Below are 17,816 nucleotides of genomic sequence, written 5' to 3'. Positions count from 1 at the left end.
TTTATTTTTTGAGGTACCCCCATACTGTTTTCCATAGTGGCTGCTCCAATTTATGTTCCCACCAACAGTGCACCAGAATTCCCTTTTCTCCACATCCTTGCTAACATCTGTTATATCTTATAGCCATTCTAACAGGTGTGGGGTGATAGCTCTTTGGGGTTTTAACTTGCATTTCCTTGATGATTAGTGATGTTGAGCATCTTTTCATATGTCAGTTGACCATTTGTATGACTTCTTCGGAAAAATATTCAGTTCTTCTGCCTATTTTTAAATTGGATTGTTTATTTTTATGCTATAGGGTTGAGTTTATGCTATTGAGTTTTTAAAATCTATTTTGGGATAGTAACCATTTATCAAATATATAGTTTGAAAATATTTCCTCCCATTTCAAAAATTGCCTTCTCATTTTGTGATCGTTTCTTTTGCTATGCAGAAACTTTTTAGTTTATTGTAGTCCCATTTATTTATTTTTGCCTTTGTTGCTTGTGCTTTTGGTATCACATCCAAAAATTGTTGTCAAGAACAATGTCAAGGAGTTTTTCCCCTATGTTTTCTTTTAGGAGTTATATATGGTCTCAGATCTAATATTTAAGCCTTTAATCCACTTAGAGTTGATTTTTGTGAGTAGTGTAAGATAGGGGTCCAATTTCATTCATTTGCATGTTATTGTCCAGTTTCTCCAACACCATTTATTGAAGAGGTTATGCTTTCCCCATTGAGTATTCTTGTGAAATATTAGTTCACAAAATATTTTAACTATGAAAATGTTAGATTAGCCATTCTTCCTCATCACTTCCTTCACTAAAATTAAGCAAGTTTGGCAGTAAGAACTTTAAAAAAGGCCATATATTTAACCCAGTATTTCTATTTCTCAAAACTTGACTTGGGAAAATAATCTAAGATACAGTTAAAGATTTATATCCAATGATACTCATCACAGAACTACTTATATAATAGGATAAATTGTCACTACTCCAATGCCCCCAAATTAGGGCTTGGCTAAATAAATCATGATATTGTGATACCATGAAAAATTAAAGTCATTAAACACTCATTCTAACAAAGGGTGAAAAAAGCTTGTTAGGATTATAAAATCGTATGTCCAAATAACATCTTCACAGTGTAAAAACACCTACTTGCAGAAAAAAAAAGCCTGGAAGAAAATAAACCGAAATGTAAATAGCTAGGGGTGGTATTATGTATGATTTAAATAGTCTTCGCAATGCTTTTCTCTGTTTTCCAAGATTTTTACATGGCATGTAGTACTTGAATCAGATGGAAAATAGAAAAGTGGAAAATCCAGTTTTAAAGCTATGGTTCCTCCACTTCTTGAGTGAAATTCATTTAGAGGAGGGACCAAAAAACTCTTCAATTTACTGAAAGCCATTTAGCAGAGAACTGATCTCTACATTGCAAATTCTATGGCTGAATCTCAGTCTTCAATTTGCTCAGCTGATCAGCAGCATCTAATACAGTTGATCACTTCCTCTACCCTGAAATGCTGTCAAATGAAAGCAGGACTTCCAGGTCTCCTTATTTCGCTACCTCTCTGTTCCTTGACTGGTGTTGCCTCAGTTCTCCACCTTCCAGCTTCTTCACTGTGAAATGTATCCCAAACTTTTCTTTACCTACATTCATTCCCTAGGCAGCCTCCATCAGTTCTATAGCTTTAGTACCATACATATGTTGACAATTCCCAAACTTTATTTCTAGGTCCCTGAGCTTCAGGCTTACATCGAACTGCCTTCTTGACATTTTATTTAATTGTCTATTAGCACACTGCTAGGGACAGAAAGAATTGTATTCTCCCCCAAACCCATATGTTGAAGCCCTAACTGAAATTGTGAACTGTATTTGGAGACAGAACCTGTAAGGAAGTGATAAAATTTAAACGAAGTCATAAGGGTGGGGCCCTAATCTGGAAGAGCTGGGGTCCTTATGTGAAGAGGAAGAGACACCAGAGTTCTTGCCCTTTCCTCAACCCCACAGTGAGGACACAGCAAGAAAGCAAGAAGGTGGTAATCTGCAAGCCAGGAAGAGAGCAGGACATTGATCTTGGACTTCCAACCTCCAGAGTTGTGGGAAAATAAATTTCTGTTAAGTCACACAGTCTGTGACATTTTATTATGGCACTCAAGTGGACTAATACAGCCACTCACAATTCAGTATGTTTAAAACCACCCTTCAAACCTGTACCTTCTTTAAGGTACATCATTTTTACAGTTGCCAAAGCCAAAAATCTTAAGAGTTATCCTTTACTCCTCTCTCTCACTTTGCATATACTGTCAGTCAGCAACTCCCACTCTACCTTCAAAATACATTCAGACTGGAACCACTGTTCATCACCTTTACCCCTACCTCCCTGGTAAAGCCAGCATTTCTCAACTGGAGTGCTGCAATCGCTGCCCTTGACCTTGTAACGGCTATCTTCAACACAGCAGCTCGTGTAGATTGACTTTTTCATATTGAATCAAATTGTCATTTCTCTGCTCAAAAATCTCTAACAGTTTCCTATTTCATAATAAAATTCAAAGTTTTTGCAAGAGCCTACAAAGCTCTACATCAGTGGTTCTCAAACCTGACCATCAGCATCTTGTGGAGGACAAGACTGTTGTGTCCCTAGAGTTTTGATTCAATAGGTCTGGGGTGGGGTCTGATACTTTGCATTTGTGCCTCTATTCAGTTTGAACGTTTCCGTCTGATGTTGATGCAGCCAGGGGACCTCGCTTTGAGAACCACTAAACTACACGTACAGTACTGGGTACTGAGTCTTCTCCCCCACTTCTTGCAGCCACATTGCTCCCCTCTCAGCTTCCTGTTAGAGGTCAAACCTGTGTGGTGGAGTCCTGGGCTCACACTGCTTCTCCCTTGGGATTTACGTAGGACACTGCCTCGCTTTTTCAGAGCTTTTGCTCGAATAATGCCACTCAAGAGAGGCATTCTTTTTTTTTTTTTTTTCCCCTGGGAACTCTCCTGATCTATTTTTTTCATTTTTAAAAATTTAGATTCAATTAACATAATGCAGTATTTGTTTCAGGGGTACAGGTGATTCATCAGTCTTATGTAATACCCAGTGCTCATTACGACACATACCTTCCCCAACGTCCATTACCCAGTTACCCCAGAGAGAGGCACTCTGAGGTCACTCTATTTAGAATGGCACTGCTTGTCCTCTGGGCCCTGTTTTATTTCTTCTTGGAGCTCTTAACGCCGTTATCTGTTTACGGCCCACATCTCTTTCAGAATTTAAGTTCCAGGCGGCCAGGGCCTTACTTTGTCCACTGTCCTACCCCAGCGGCTAAAAACAGTGCCTGGACTTCCATAGACATGCTCAATAAATATTTCATTGACTGACTACAGGAAGGGATGGGAGCGAAAAACGGGCTCCGGTAGGAGCACACCACGGACGAAACGCAGTCCCAAGGTTCGCTCGCCCACCGGGCGACCGGGAGCTCAGAGGCGGGACTTCCTGTGTGCTCGCCGAAAGAGCTTCCGGTGTGAAGCGGAAGTCCCCCTGGGAGCAGCCGCCGCGGAGACCCGTGGCCCCGGCTGTTTGGTGCTGTCGCTGCCATGGGCAAAAGAGACCGGGGGGACCGCGGTGAGACGTGGCGCGGGCGCGCTGGGGCCTGCCTGCGTTCGCCGTCCTCATCGTCCTGTGTCGTAGCTGCTCCGGGTTTCTCAGCGGCTGCCGATCCCACAGTGTCTAGCGCGCGGCCTGTACATGCTGTCGCGACAGGCCGCTGGGCCAGGGGCGATCCTTGACCTTTGGTCGCCCTGGGTCGTGGGCCGGGTGGGAAGCATTTGAGGGAGCGCATGCCAGCGGCACGCAGGTGGCTCTTGGCTAGGAGTGTGCGGCGTTTGTGAAATACGGCTGCTGCCAGGCTTCCTCGGAATGCCGCTAGGAGGGAGCCCTCGGTTCCTCCTGCTGGGCTCACTTCTGTATCCGTATCTGCAGATAAGAAGAAGTCCAAGAAGCGGCACTACGAGGATGAAGAAGATGATGAAGACGACGTCCCTGGGAACGACTCTCAGGAAGCGGTCCCCTCGGCGGCCGGGAAGCAGGTGGATGAGTCCGGCACCAAAGTGGATGAATATGGAGCCAAGGACTACAGGCTGCAGATGCCGCTGAAGGACGACCACACCTCGAGGCCTCTCTGGGTGGTAAGCATACCCTCAGCTAGGGCAGGACCGAGAGTTTGTGGACCCAAAATAGAAATGCAGGGTACCACTCTCCGGAGCTGGCCGGAAGAGAGCCTTCATACATACTGGTGGAGCAGCCCAAGATAGGAATGAGCAGGTGCGGCACACAGGTGCTGGCTAGACTTGGGCTGCCTTCATCTCCAGCCCTCCCTCTTACTCACCTTCCCTCCATTTCTACCGCCTGCATGGAAATACTTTTTTATTTATCGAATAAATGCCATTTACTATGTATTATTTTAATTCTCCATTTAAAAAATTAATGGGAGTTATGTATTTGCTAGGCAGCTCTTTTGCTCAACTTGAAGTAATTAATACTCTACCTTCATTTGAAACCTGGCCAAAAGGTACTTTGAGGATAGCCAATAAGGTGGGCTTTCCCTGTGAAGAATAGTGGGAAGCAGCTCCTGACTTTGGAAGCCTGTCCTTGTCTCTCCATTCCTTGTATCTGATTAAAGTAACAGGTCTCACGGTTGGCCGAAGGAGTGCTTACAAAAACGTCCCGGGTGTTAAAGACTTTTTGGGCAGCTTCTCTTTTCTGGATAATGATCTGGGAAAGAGTCTAATAGTCTTTACAACTCATTAATTTCTTTGTTGTGCCCATTTGGTGTTTCTTAGGCTCCTGATGGCCACATCTTCTTAGAAGCCTTCTCTCCAGTTTACAAATATGCTCAAGACTTCCTGGTGGCCATCGCAGAGCCAGTGTGCCGACCAACCCACGTGCATGAGTACAAACTGACTGCCTACTCCCTGTATGCAGCTGTCAGTGTTGGGTTGCAAACCAGTGACATCACTGAGTACCTCAGGAAGCTCAGCAAGACGGGAGTCCCTGATGGAATTATTCAGTTTATTAAGGCAAGTGGGGGCTAAGGCCAGCTCTTTTGCCTTCCTTGTTAACGTAGTAATAGTGGAGACAGATGCTGCACTCTGTCAGCCTGTGGCAGTCATGAAAATGCCATTCAGATCTCATGTGGGGAGCTCGCATAACTGATTACCCCAGCTCCTGCTCTTCTGGATCCAGCGTGGTGTTCTTGCTGAGGCCACACGTCCCATGAGCTGCTCTGAGACAATGGATACTAGCGCACTGGCGATACCAATTCAGCCCTTTTGGCCAGGGTTATTTGGGAATGCAGCCGAAAGGTAATGGTGTTTTGGACTGAATTTTGGTCCCCTCCAAAATTCATACGCTGAAGCCGTAACCCCTAATGTGATTGTATTTGGAATGAGGAAATAATTAAGTTTAAATGAAGTCACAAGAGTGGGGCCCTGATCCAGTAGGATTAGCATCCTTTTAAGAAGAGTCAGCCAGAAAGCTCACATGCTCTCTTTCTCTTCGTGTGTGCACAAGGAAGAGGTCATAGGAGCACATGGTGAAAAGGTAGCCAGGAAGAGAGCCTTAATTAGAAACTAATCACTGGCTTCTTGATTGTGGACTTGTAGAAATGTTTCTGTTGTTAAATCTCCCAGTCTCTGGTGGTCTGTATGGCAGCTGAATAGACTAATATAACTGGTAAACTGTCTAGGGCTGAATACCTGCATGGGACCAATAGTCAACAATTTCTGTTTGGGAATGTCAAAAAGAACTTCCAAGTGTTGAGGTGGCTAGGGTTCCATATGAAGAGCAGTTGAACATGCTTGGGTTTGTCCTGAGAGGTGAATGCCATTCAGAAGAGATGGACAGTGAGTTTGTTGCCCTTGGCTGATCTAAAGGGAGTTGGATTCAGACCGCCAAATCTGGAGTGGCAGGTGAGTGCCACAGGCATCCAGTACAGTAGAGCATCCAATCTCAGAGAAGCTGACAGGAGCCCTGGTGAGAGTTCTCTCTTCTTGTGATGTGGAAAGATGCCCAGGGAGAAGTCCTGCACCTTGCTGGAATGAACCCTGCATCAGTGCACTAGCTGTGCTCAGTCTTGGCCGGGAGCTGCCTGCAGGAATGTAGGTGTTGGTACAGTGCAGTGCTAGATTCAGAGGGCAGCAGCAGGGACAGGCCGCGGCCCGAGATCTGAGTGGTGAATTTCCATGGCCGCCACACAACCTCTGCTGCGTTCCATCCTAAAGATTGTTGGGCACCTGGAAGATTTTAGCTGTATTCTCTTCCATCAAGAAACTTAGATTCTAGTTGGGGAAATAGGACCATTGGTGAGCAGGCCGGGAGGCTTTCCATTTAATTTAGGCAACCATTACTGAGCCCTTACTCTGTGCCAGCTTTGTGCTGGGGGCTGTAATAATGCTGGTGTGGCTGGATGAACCGTTGGGTTAGGATGGGGCCTGTGGGAATGGAGAAGAAAGGGGAAAGGGAAAGAAAGATTTTACATAGCATTTTATAAATCAAGGGATGTGTATCAGAGCTAGGCAAGAGCAAGGTTTTACTTTCAAAAGTAGAGATTAATAAGAAAAAGCTCAATTTAGGCAGACCTGACCTCTTTAGGGTTGCATGTTGGGCTTTCCTAAAGTAAAATGAGCTCTTCACTTGGTAAGTAGTAAGCCGTGCCCAGTAATGAATGTGTCCTGAGTGAGCCGCGCATTGCTAATCGTACCTGTTTGATGTCACTCCTTGCAGTTGTGTACTGTCAGCTATGGAAAAGTCAAGCTGGTCCTGAAGCACAACAGGTAAGGGATTCTGTGACAGGCTGGCTCGAGGCATTTTCACCCTGTGCACAGAAGGGGGCAAGGAGCTCACGTTTGTGGACTGTCTGCACTAGCACCTACTCCCCTGAGTAAGGGGATCAAAGGAATAAGCAAAGTGAAGTGACCCAGACTGGAGATTTCGTTCACTGGCCACTGTGTTCTCCCTGGCAGTGGAGCTGGGACTCAGACCCCTCCTTATTTGACTTAAAGCAGGGTTTTGCTCCTCATTTGCCATATCTTGGCCCGTAGCTCACAGCTCAGATTTGGCCAAGGCTGTGGGAGAGTAAGAGCAGAGAGGTGTACAAAGCCACTCTTTCCAGACCATCTGATCAAATGAGCAACAGAACCTTCTGGAAATGGTGTACCGGTCAGTAGTCCCCTCTTTCATCCCCTCTTGCAGGTACTTCGTTGAAAGTTCCCACCCTGATGTCATCCAGCATCTTCTCCAGGATCCAGTGATCCGGGAATGCCGCCTGCGGAACTCTGAGGGGGAGGCTACAGAGCTCATCACAGAGACCTTCACCAGCAAGTCTGCTGTAGGTGGCCTCCTGGGTCACCCTTGGGGGTGGGAGCATTTGGGATGTCAGCTCTCTCAGGGGCTGTTAGTTCAGCATTTGCAAACTTGGGACCCTACAGTCTTCTTACAGCTGCAGTTCCCCTTGCAACTTTGGCTCTCGTCTGGTAGCAGGAGGGCTCATCATATAGAGCTCCAGATCCTGCCTTTCTTTTACAGATTGCCAAGACTGCTGAAGGCAGTGGTGGGCCTTCTACTTCCCGGGTGACAGACCCACAGGGTAAATCTGACATCCCCACGGACCTGTTTGACTTTTATGAACAAATGGACAAGGATGAAGAAGAAGAAGAAGAGACCCAGACAGTGTCTTTTGAAGTCAAGCAGGTTAGTGCATGTATCCCTGCTTAAGCTGGCCCAGCCCTGCGTGGACTCTGCAGTCTGTGGGAGAGGGGGTCCCCGTCTGTTCCTGTATGCTTTCTCTATTTTGGTGTCTGTGGGCTGTAGCATCATTCCTCCTAATGGAGTTAGTCCTGCATGTCTTATCCCTCAGGCTGGTGTGGCAGTCTTCACAAGTCCTAGGGAGATGTAGGAAATGGCCCCTTGGATTATGTACAGTTTATGAGCACGCTTTGGACTTAAGATTATAAAACCTCTTTCATGCTCACTCCCCAGGAAATGATTGAGGAACTCCAGAAACGTTGCATCCACCTGGAGTACCCTCTGTTGGCAGAATATGACTTCCGGAATGATTCTGTTAACCCTGATATCAACATTGACCTGAAACCCACAGCTGTCCTTAGACCTTATCAGGAGAAGAGCTTGCGGAAGATGTTTGGGAATGGACGTGCTCGTTCTGGGGTCATTGTTCTTCCTTGTGGTAAGTGACACCTGAGTGAAGAAGGTGGGTCAGGCTCCTTCATCTCGGTCTGACAGCTTCCCCTCACTCTCTTTTGTGTGCCTTTCTCTAAATTACACCTGTGAGCAGTGAAGGTCAGATGATTCCCTCATTCATGACTTAAACATTTGAGTGCCTGCTGTGTGCAGGGCTCTGAGCTCAGCACTGGGGATGCATTGGTAGATAGAACAACACTTCTGACCTCACGGAGCTTTTTTTGGTGGTAGAGAGAGGGTAAACAGATCAACTAAGTCAAGTGTCAGATCTTGGGCACTGGAGAAGAGGCAGGGTGAGTGGTTAGACAGTGAGGAGGGGAAGGTGCTATTTTACACACTGGGGCTAGGGTCTCGTTCTTTGCAATCAGTCTTGTGAGTTGTGTGTATATGGGGACTTCCTAGCACAGAAACTTTGCTTGCTTGTTCCTGGATGGCTTATTACAGTGTACACGTCCAAGAAAGGCCGTACAGCCCCCCTGGCACCTGTCTGATGTCATTTGTCCTAAGTCATGTCAGGTCCTGGCCAGCATTCTTGGCCACAGGTCACAACAGATTCACCTGGGGGCCCTACTTCAGACTTAAGGAGGTTAGAATCTCCATGGGAGAGGCCTGTGCCTTCAGGTTCTTTCTTTTTTTTTTAAATTACCCTGGGTGATTTTGATGCACATGCCTGGTAAAAGAGGAATTGCTGTTTAAAAGGAAGAGCTTGATTTTTATCTTGATCTTCAAATGATGGGTGATAGTAAACTTGGAAGCCCTGGAATTTCGCTTTTGTCTGTGCCAGTAGGGTCCGCCTTTCCCATAATCCTGAGCTCTCAGCCCAGCTGCCGTGTACCGAGCCCTCTGTGTGGTCCGTGTGCCCTAGCAGCGCCACCTCCCCGTGGCTTGGGCAAGTTGTCCTCAGCTTTCATTTTCTCACGTTCAAAATGGCAAACAATGGGAATGTCTCTCACCTCTGGTTTGTTTGGAGATTGCAGCGTTTGAACAGAATTCATGGAAAATGGTACAGGAGGGCCTGGGGCTTGTCTCTTAATTCTCGTGTTTGGCATGAGCTGAGCATGTCTCCTTTTTATAAAGAAGAAAACAGAGGCTCTGGAGCAATAAGTGCATCACAACATCAGCTGTGAGGATTCACCCAGATTCGTGTGTTGATGAGTCATTCTGTCTGTGTCCATTGCAACCTGGCCTGGTTTTCATTGCCCTTTGGTTTTGCACAGGTGCTGGGAAGTCCCTGGTTGGCGTGACAGCTGCATGCACGGTGAGAAAGCGCTGTCTGGTGCTGGGCAACTCAGCTGTGTCTGTGGAGCAGTGGAAAGCCCAGTTCAAGATGTGGTCCGCCATCGACGACAGCCAGATCTGCCGCTTCACCTCCGACGCCAAGGACAAGCCCATAGGCTGCTCCATTGCCATTAGCACCTACTCCATGCTGGGCCACACCACCAAAAGGTCCTGGGAGGCTGAGCGAGTCATGGAGTGGCTCAAAACTCAGGAGTGGGGCCTCATGATCCTGGATGAAGTCCATACCATACCAGGTAAGCAGGCTGAGAGCTGAGTTGCCCTCTCATTTCAGAGACAGAAATTGATTTCCACTTGTTGGGTTGAGGGAAGGACTGCTGTGTAGTACATCCGTCTTGGTAGAAAGGCTTGCTGGGTAGAGGTTTAAAGTAAGTCATAAGCATGTGGGGGTGGGGATGAGGGTGGGTGGTGGATGGGTGTATCCCTTCACAGCTTCCTTAATCATGGGCCCAGCATAGTCTTTCAGAAGATGGTATTTCCCTTCTTCCTCCATCTTACTGTTGCAGCTCCGCTTACCCTTAACCCACTGGTTTGTGGTGCCGTGAAAACTGGACCAGGAGCACTGAAGTCCTTGCCGTAGTGGTGTTTGTTTTATTTGAAGCCCAAAGTATTGATTCTTAATATATTATAGAAGCCCTACTTCTCCAAGTGTTGCAAGCAATCTTTTTTTTTTTAAATAACAGCTATATTGATATAATATCCACTGATAAAATCCACCCATTGTAAGTGTACAATTCAAGATTTTTTTTTTTTTTAAAGATTTTATTTATTTATTTGAGACAGAGAGAATGAGAGAGAGAGAGCACATGAGAGGGGGGAGGGTCAGAGGCAGAAGCAGGCTCCCTGCCGAGCAGGGAGCCCGATGCGGGACTCGATCCAGGGACTCCAGGATCATGACCTGAGCTGAAGGCAGTCGCTTAACCAACTGAGCCACCCAGGCGCCCAACAATTCAAGATTTTTAGTTAATTTGTGAACTTGTGCAGCTATCACCATGATCCAGTTTTAGAACCTCTCCCTCATACTCATTTATAGTCAGTGCTTTCACCCCCAGCCCCAGGGGCCATTGAAGTGCTTCCTGTCTCTGTAGATTTGCCTTTTCTGGAAACATCTTATTAACAGAATCATATAATACATATTTTCTTACATGTGCCTGCTTTTACTTCGCATGATGATTTATCGATATTATAACATGTATATACATGTTATAATATGTATTGATAGGGTCTTCCCTTTTATTGCTGAGTAGTAGTCTAGGCAAATCTTTTTTGATAAAACAAATGAAGGGGGAGCCCTGATAAATTAAGAAGTGTAAATTAGAGATTTCTCTGAAAGAAATGAAATCAGAGGCATTTTCATATATTTGAAATATGGCCAAAATGGCCCTAGCATCCTTTTTTTTCGGTGCAATGAGAGCCCCTCCAGCACTCCTGGATGTCTGAATATACCTAGAGATGTTCACAGCAAGCCAGGTAGGGATCAGGGGTCTTTCAGGTTGAAGGAACAGGGTGTTAGTCCTGAGGTGGGAGAGTACTTGGCATGGTCCAGCACAGCAAGGTGCCCGTGTGGTGGGAGGGACATAGACGAGAACAGTCAAAGCCAAGGTTAGAGAGGGGCAGGCAGGATAGAGTGTGGGCCAAATGCCATAGGACCTCATAGGTCACTGTATGGCCTTTGGCTTGTATTGGGAGTGGGTGGGAAGCCATTTGAGGGATCTGAGCAGAGGGTGACATGATCTGATTTATGGCTATAAAAATACCACCCTCGCTGCTGTGCTGAGAGTAGACTGGAGGAGGCAAGGGTAGAAGCGGTGGGGTGGGTACCAGCAAGAGTAAGAATAAAGGTAATCTACTTCTGGATGTATTGTGAGGGTGAAGCTGACCGGCTGGATGTGGGATCTGAGAGAAAGAGAAATGAAGGACAACTGTAAATTTTTTGGCTTTAGTAATTGGAAGGAGTGGCCATTAATTGAGATGTTGAAAGCCATAGAGGGAAGGTTAGGCTTTAAACACATTCATTTGATTGCCAGTTGGACATTCTGGTAGTGGCAAAGATGTTAGTAAATGGGCAAAAGACAAGAATAGACATTTCACCAAAGAGAATGTACAGATGCCAAGAAGCATCGGAAGAGATGTTTCGCATCATTAGCCCTGAGGGAAATGCAACTTAATACCAGGAGATGAGATGCCGCTACACACCCATCACAGTGGCTACAATGGAAACTAGTGACAGTAATGAATACTGACAAGAGGACAGAGCAGCTAGCATGTGTCACCAGGGGAATCACAAAATGTATGGTCACTGTGGAAAAGTTGGGCAGTTCCTTAGAAAATTGCCATATGACTCAGCAGGCGCACCCCTGGGCATTCATCCTAGAGAATGAAAACTCAGGTTTACACAAAAAGCTGCTCCTGAATGTTTATAGTGGCTCTAGTCAGAGTCTCCAAAACCTGGAAGCAACCGAAATGCCTGGCAGTGGGTGACCAGATAGACAAATGGGTCCATCCCTCCCCTGGAACACTACTCAGCCATGAAACGGAACACACGGTTGCTGTGTGCAACAGCTTAAATAAATCTCCAGAGGTACGTGTTGAGTGAAATCAACCCATCTCAGAAGGTTATATAGTGTATGGTGCCTTTAAAAAGACAAAAGGATAGTGATGGAGAGCAGATCAGTGGGTGCCAGGGGTTGAGGAGGGTGTGACAGTACAGGGAGAGCACAAGGGAGCGTTTGGGGTAATGCATTGGTCTGTATCCTGATTATGGGAGTGGTTACATGAATCTATGCATGTGTTAAAATTTATAGAACCAATCCCACCCACCCACCAGTTTTACTGTGTGCTAATTTAAAAACTAAAAGAAAAAAAAAATTAAGGAGTGGGGGGTATTGCATCTGATTGGATTAGAAATTGGTGACCTAGAGAATCACATCCTACAGATGAATTTGGAATTGCCATGTAGCGGTTTAGTTGGAGGCTGTGTTTGAAGCTTGGGAAAACTTGAGGCTTTCTGCTTGTGTGTGTATTTAGTTTATGTTGATGTTCCTCTTTAGCCTATGTCCCAGGTTTTAGAGGGTGGCTGCCAGGCTTGGGATTGGTTGCCTGGTGATGAGGATACAGAGGTGTACCCCCACAAAATTTTACGCTCGCCGTGGGTGTCTGTGTGTATCTTTCTTCCCTGGTTCACTGGGTCAGTTTGTCTCTGGCTGGATAGGAGAGTAAAACCAAACAGCCGTAAAGAATTCTGAGTTCTGTCTTGTGCACCCCTTGGCCTGGCCACACTCACTGGGCCAGAGAGCCAATGTTAAATAAGGGAATTCTAATAAATCACAGTAAGTTTCTTGATTGTTAAACAAATGCCATGTTGGATTAGGTAGAATGATAAATCTTTGAGATCTATCTCAAAAGGTAAAGGTTGCTGTGGTGGTTTTATACATCTTCCAAGAAGGGTCCTATTGGGTCACTATATTAATAAGAAATTTGCACTGCAGGACTTGCATATATTAAGTGCTTACTGCATGCAGGACACTGTGCCAACTTCATTATTTTAGCAAGTATTCATTAAGAGCTCACAGGCATTGTGCTTGGACTAGAGATGAAGTGGGAGGGACAAAAAAGTCACACAAATAAATGTCAAGTGACAACTGTGACATAACGTACAGTGAAATAAGTCATACCCACAAAGTGTGTATTGTGATTGTATTTCTAGAAAGTTTGGATGACTGAAATCGGATCTGGCTCCGTTGAGGGAGAGTGCTGGTATTGACAGGAGGGGTCAGAGGAGAGACTTCCAGGTGTTAAGAGCACTTACCTTGACCTGGGTGATTCCACAGGCACATACCTGTGTAAAATTTGTCAAGCCATGCACTATATTGTATGTGAGTTCTTCCTCCTGACAGCCATAGGGCTGTTAGAGAATGTGGTAGTGGGACGTGACCCGTTTGCAGGGCAGATGCCATAGGAAGGACTTTCTGGCTGCAGAGTGTCCAGGCGGGGTCGAGACTCGTGCTTCCCTTGGGTTGATAGAATCTCTGGGCTATCTGGTGCAGCCTTCCCGGCTCCTGCATTAGGTTGGTGTCTCCATTGCCTTGGCTCGCATGCCCTTCTGACATGAGGAGCCTGGTCTGGGGTCCTTGGCTACCCTTTTCTGGAGTGGCACAGTCCTCGGACATAACCGTGCTTCTGGTCTTCGTCTTCCAAGGGTATGTGCAAACCACGTTAGGCTTGGAAGTCCTGGTACTTGGGCGTTAGACAGTATTCTGCTGTTTTGCTGTTCTTAGGTTTTTGGCTTATGTTCTGGTGCAATCTTTCCTCAGATTGTTAACGTCTGGTTCTGCAGTATTACTAGCTTTACCTTTAATTATATTAGAAGATAAGCATGACTCAAACATTTTAACCTTCTTTCAGAGTATTAGGATTTTTAAAAGATGAGCCCATGGAAACCCACAGTTGGGTGTTTTGAAATTAATGTCTCATGCCCACTTATGTGTTTATTGAATTTGATAAATCAGAAAGAATTGTAACATTCCAAAGAGAGAAAGACGGGGTTGATGGTTGACCAGATGAATCTAATTGGAAAAGCGCGGAGAAGGGAGTTTCCAGGGTCAGGGTGTGCCTGGGGTTTCATGTCTCCCTTTTGTTTCCTTGGTTTCTGGGAAGATGGTGGGAAGTCGGGCAGATCCAGCTCCTATCCTCTGATCCCCCAGTTACCCAGCCATATTCCTGTAACCTGGATATAAGTTTCAGGGCCAGCAAATTCCTTGCATCGTTTAGAGCTCAATGGTATTTTAAGTGTTGTAGGTTATGTTTCAAATTGCTCCTGCTGGTAGCTTAGCTGTTGCAAGGAAGGATCCTGGGGTTCCCTAACTTGGAGCTTCCCTAAAGCCATTTCTCCCTTTTGTTCTCTTTGTCTTCCCTCTTTTGGACGGGTCTGAAAGTGGTGATTAAGCGTTCTTACCTAGTCATTCTTGTCTAGAGCCAGATTCCTGTGATTCAGAAATGTGGGGGTTAGTTTCCATAGTGTCCCAGGCCAGTGTGAAGTCACAAGGCTGTGTGTAGTCCTTGAGCATTTAAAAAAATGACGGTGTGAATGCACTGATTGTCTCCCTAGCCAAGATGTTCCGACGGGTGCTCACCATCGTGCAGGCCCACTGCAAGCTGGGTTTGACTGCAACCCTCGTCCGGGAAGATGACAAAATCGTCGATTTAAATTTTCTGATTGGGCCCAAGCTCTACGAAGCCAACTGGATGGAGCTGCAGAACAACGGCTACATAGCCAAAGTCCAGTGTGCTGAGGTAGCCGGCTCCTTCCCAGCACTGTCTCCAAGGGAGGGACTCCCCCCGGGGTTCAGGGGAAAGGAATCAGGTCACCTCCCTATGGGCAGATACACAGGTCAGGACTTGCACAAAAGTGCCGCCACCTCATCCTGTTGCTTCAGGCCCCCCACTCCCACCCTGGTGTGGTGGGCAGTGTTCTTCCCACTCCGCAGACTTGGGAAGCAGAATCAATGTTCCAGGGGCACACAGTGAGTAAGTGCACAAGTTGGGATGCTAATCCAGGCTGGTTTGCCTCCAAAATCCATGCTCCTCTTCTCTGGGATGGAGCACCTCAGGCTGTTCCCACCCACCCTCACCCTTGAGGGATTCTTGGATTGTCCTGCATGGGCAACCATCCAGGCCACCCCAGTGTGCAAGCCTCTTGGATTTGATGCCCCCAGAAGGCACCTGTGGCCTAGATCATTTTATTTCTGAACACACTGGGAAACACATTGTCCCGATCTTATTCTGCAGTGAATACCTGCACGGGTAAATGCTTAAAGTACATGTTCAAAGGTAAGTCTCCTTACAAGGAACGACAACAAAAATCCTTTCTGGCACCTTGAAGTGACTGTCACTCACTGGCTGGGGTGAAAGGGCAGAAGGGGGCCTCTCGGGTAAAGGTGAGTGTGAAGAACCTGTGCAGGTGGACTTGCTCTGCTGAAAACTTCCCTACCCTGTGGTTGCATCTTCATAATCAGCACCCATTTTACAAAGCAGAGTGTTGCAGAAATCTGTGAGGCCCCTTATTCCTCTCCAGTTGCTTCTCTTCTCCCCCTGCCAGGGTATCCACTGTTGTGGAACTTGGGTTTGTCACTCTCTTGCTTCCCTTTATTATTTTATCTCCTGTGTATATTTCCCTCACCTATTTTGTTTAGCTTTGCCTTAAAAAAAAGTCTTCAGGGATGCCTGGGTGGCTCAGTCAGTTAAGCGTCTGCCTTTGGCTCACGTTGTGATTCTGGAGTCCTGGTGTGGAGCCCCACATTGGGCTCCCTACTCACTGGGGAGTCTGCTTCTCCCTCTCCCTCTACTCCTCCCCTGCTTGTGCTTGCTTACTCACTCTCTCAAATAAATAAAATCTTAGAAAAAAAAAGTGTGTGTATATAAATAGAACCTGGTTATATATGTCTGTTAGTGCTTTTATTTCTTGCAGAATGTATTACTTTTTTGAAGATGCAAGTAGCTGTAGTTTATTTTTTTGAATTGCGCTGTAGTATTCCATTGTACAAATACACCACAATTTGATATATAATGGAATATTACACAGCAAGTAAAAATAAAATCTCTAATGTTGATAGACATTTAGGTTGCTAACTTGTCTTTTCAGTAGCAGTATTTACTGAGGTATAAGTTCATGTTTCTTAACATTCACCTGTTGTAAGTAAATACTGTGATTTAGAAATTCTGTGATCTTAGTAAGTGTAAAGAGTTCTGTAGCCATCCTCACACTCCAGTTTTAGAATTGAACTTCCCACCACCACAGAGTTCCCTCATGCCCATTTGCCATGAATCCTTGCTTCTGCTCCCAGCCCTAGTGAGCCACTGATTTATTTTGTTTCTGTAAATTTGGAGCTTAGTTTTTTTTTGCTGTTATGACAGTGTTGCTGCAAATATTTTTATACCTGTTTTTTGGGGCCTTGGGTAATCTTTTCTAAAGCAGTGTTGTTCACACTGTGGACTGTGATTCCGTAGTAGTTGGTGACATTACTTTATTGGGTCATGACCAGTATAGAATAGATTCTGCCAGAAAGCATAATACATTTTAAGGATATATGTTACTTAATAAAATCATTTGTACATATGAATGTTTAGTTTGTGATGTAAAATGATTCAACTGTGAAGTCCACTGCTCTGGCAGATACACCTAGGAATAACATTTCTGGGTCAAAGGCTATGTGGATGTTCACTTTACTAGGCATCCTAGAAAACTGTTTTGTATCAGTTGACCTTCTCATCAAGGGTGAGCGAGGTTTTTCCACATCTTCTCCAACACATAATAGTTTTATTTTTGTTTAATTTTTGCTGACGTGGTAAGTATGAAAATGGTATTCCTTTTTGATCTCAATATGTATTTTCCTGTTTACTAATGACGTTGAGTATTGTTTCATACGTTTATGGACCATTCATGTTCTGTGAAATGCATAATTTTAAAGATTTTACTTGAAAAAAGAATTGCTTTTTTGGTAAGGAACGAGAAATTCCAATGTGGACGTGGACAGGACGTGGCCTGAGAGGAACCAGAAAATACAGCGGCAGCAGCAGCAGCAAAACCTAGGAATTTGAGCTCAGCCCCGTTTCGGCATGTAACGATGGCAGCTAATTCCACGTTGGTTGCAGCGTGAGGAAAGGGCCTATGATGATCACACAGAAGTGGCACTGGTCAGAATTCTGAGCCTGTCAGGATAGGCTTTATGGCCTGTTCAGTACAGATTTCCAGAGGGTCCTTTTTGTGTGTTCACAGCCTTGAGACCTTTAAAACCCATGGCACTTCAGTGTATTTGTCTGAGCTTCCTTTACCGTGCTGGCAGTCCATGCACAGGGCCCAGCACAGAGGAGGCCCTCAGGAGTGTTACTGTCATTCTTACTCGAATGATCAAATTGTCTCCGATGCAACCAACGGGACCCCCTTCCAGCTGGCTTCTGTATCCGTTTGACATGTCCCCATCATTCTTTGAGCACTTCCTTGCTTTCTGGCACAGCAGGGTATTTTAGACTCAGCTGGTCCTTTCCCTACCCACCCTGGTCCTGGAATCAGCCATTTCTCCAGGGTGCCCTTTTAGTAGAGAATGAAATTTACAAACCAGGATCTAGGTGCTAGGTGAGTTCATTACTCCTAGGATGTCCTTGCTAGACTGACTCAACAACAGAGGTAGGAAGTTTGTGTGTGTGGTTCTCCATACCAGTGCTGTGCGTAGACTTGTGTGTGAAGGGGTGGTCTAAACAGGAGGGATTACTTGGACCACTGGTTGAGAACCTG

General features: G+C 45.7%; 1 protein-coding gene across 1 annotated transcript in view; it reads left to right on the top strand.

Moving 5' to 3' along the window:
• The first annotated feature begins 3,488 nt into the window (after positions 1 to 3,488).
• The window catches only part of ERCC3 (ERCC excision repair 3, TFIIH core complex helicase subunit), a 31,015-nt gene continuing 16,687 nt past the window's right edge, over positions 3,489 to 17,816 (top strand). Inside the window, exons 1-9 of the mRNA XM_035008239.1 lie at positions 3,489 to 3,598; positions 3,956 to 4,161; positions 4,816 to 5,052; positions 6,758 to 6,807; positions 7,226 to 7,361; positions 7,559 to 7,723; positions 8,012 to 8,216; positions 9,448 to 9,762; positions 14,634 to 14,818. Coding sequence (XP_034864130.1) covers positions 3,571 to 3,598; positions 3,956 to 4,161; positions 4,816 to 5,052; positions 6,758 to 6,807; positions 7,226 to 7,361; positions 7,559 to 7,723; positions 8,012 to 8,216; positions 9,448 to 9,762; positions 14,634 to 14,818 — 1,527 coding nt within the window. The 5' untranslated portion in view covers positions 3,489 to 3,570. The remainder of the gene's footprint in view (positions 3,599 to 3,955; positions 4,162 to 4,815; positions 5,053 to 6,757; positions 6,808 to 7,225; positions 7,362 to 7,558; positions 7,724 to 8,011; positions 8,217 to 9,447; positions 9,763 to 14,633; positions 14,819 to 17,816) is intronic.

The sequence above is a fragment of the Mirounga leonina genome, unplaced genomic scaffold, assembly GCF_011800145.1.
Source record: "Mirounga leonina isolate KUSES-001 unplaced genomic scaffold, KU_Mleo_1.0 Mir_151, whole genome shotgun sequence".
In the NCBI taxonomy this organism is placed as follows: Eukaryota; Metazoa; Chordata; class Mammalia; order Carnivora; family Phocidae; genus Mirounga; species Mirounga leonina.
This window is presented reverse-complemented; position numbering and strand designations above follow the sequence as displayed.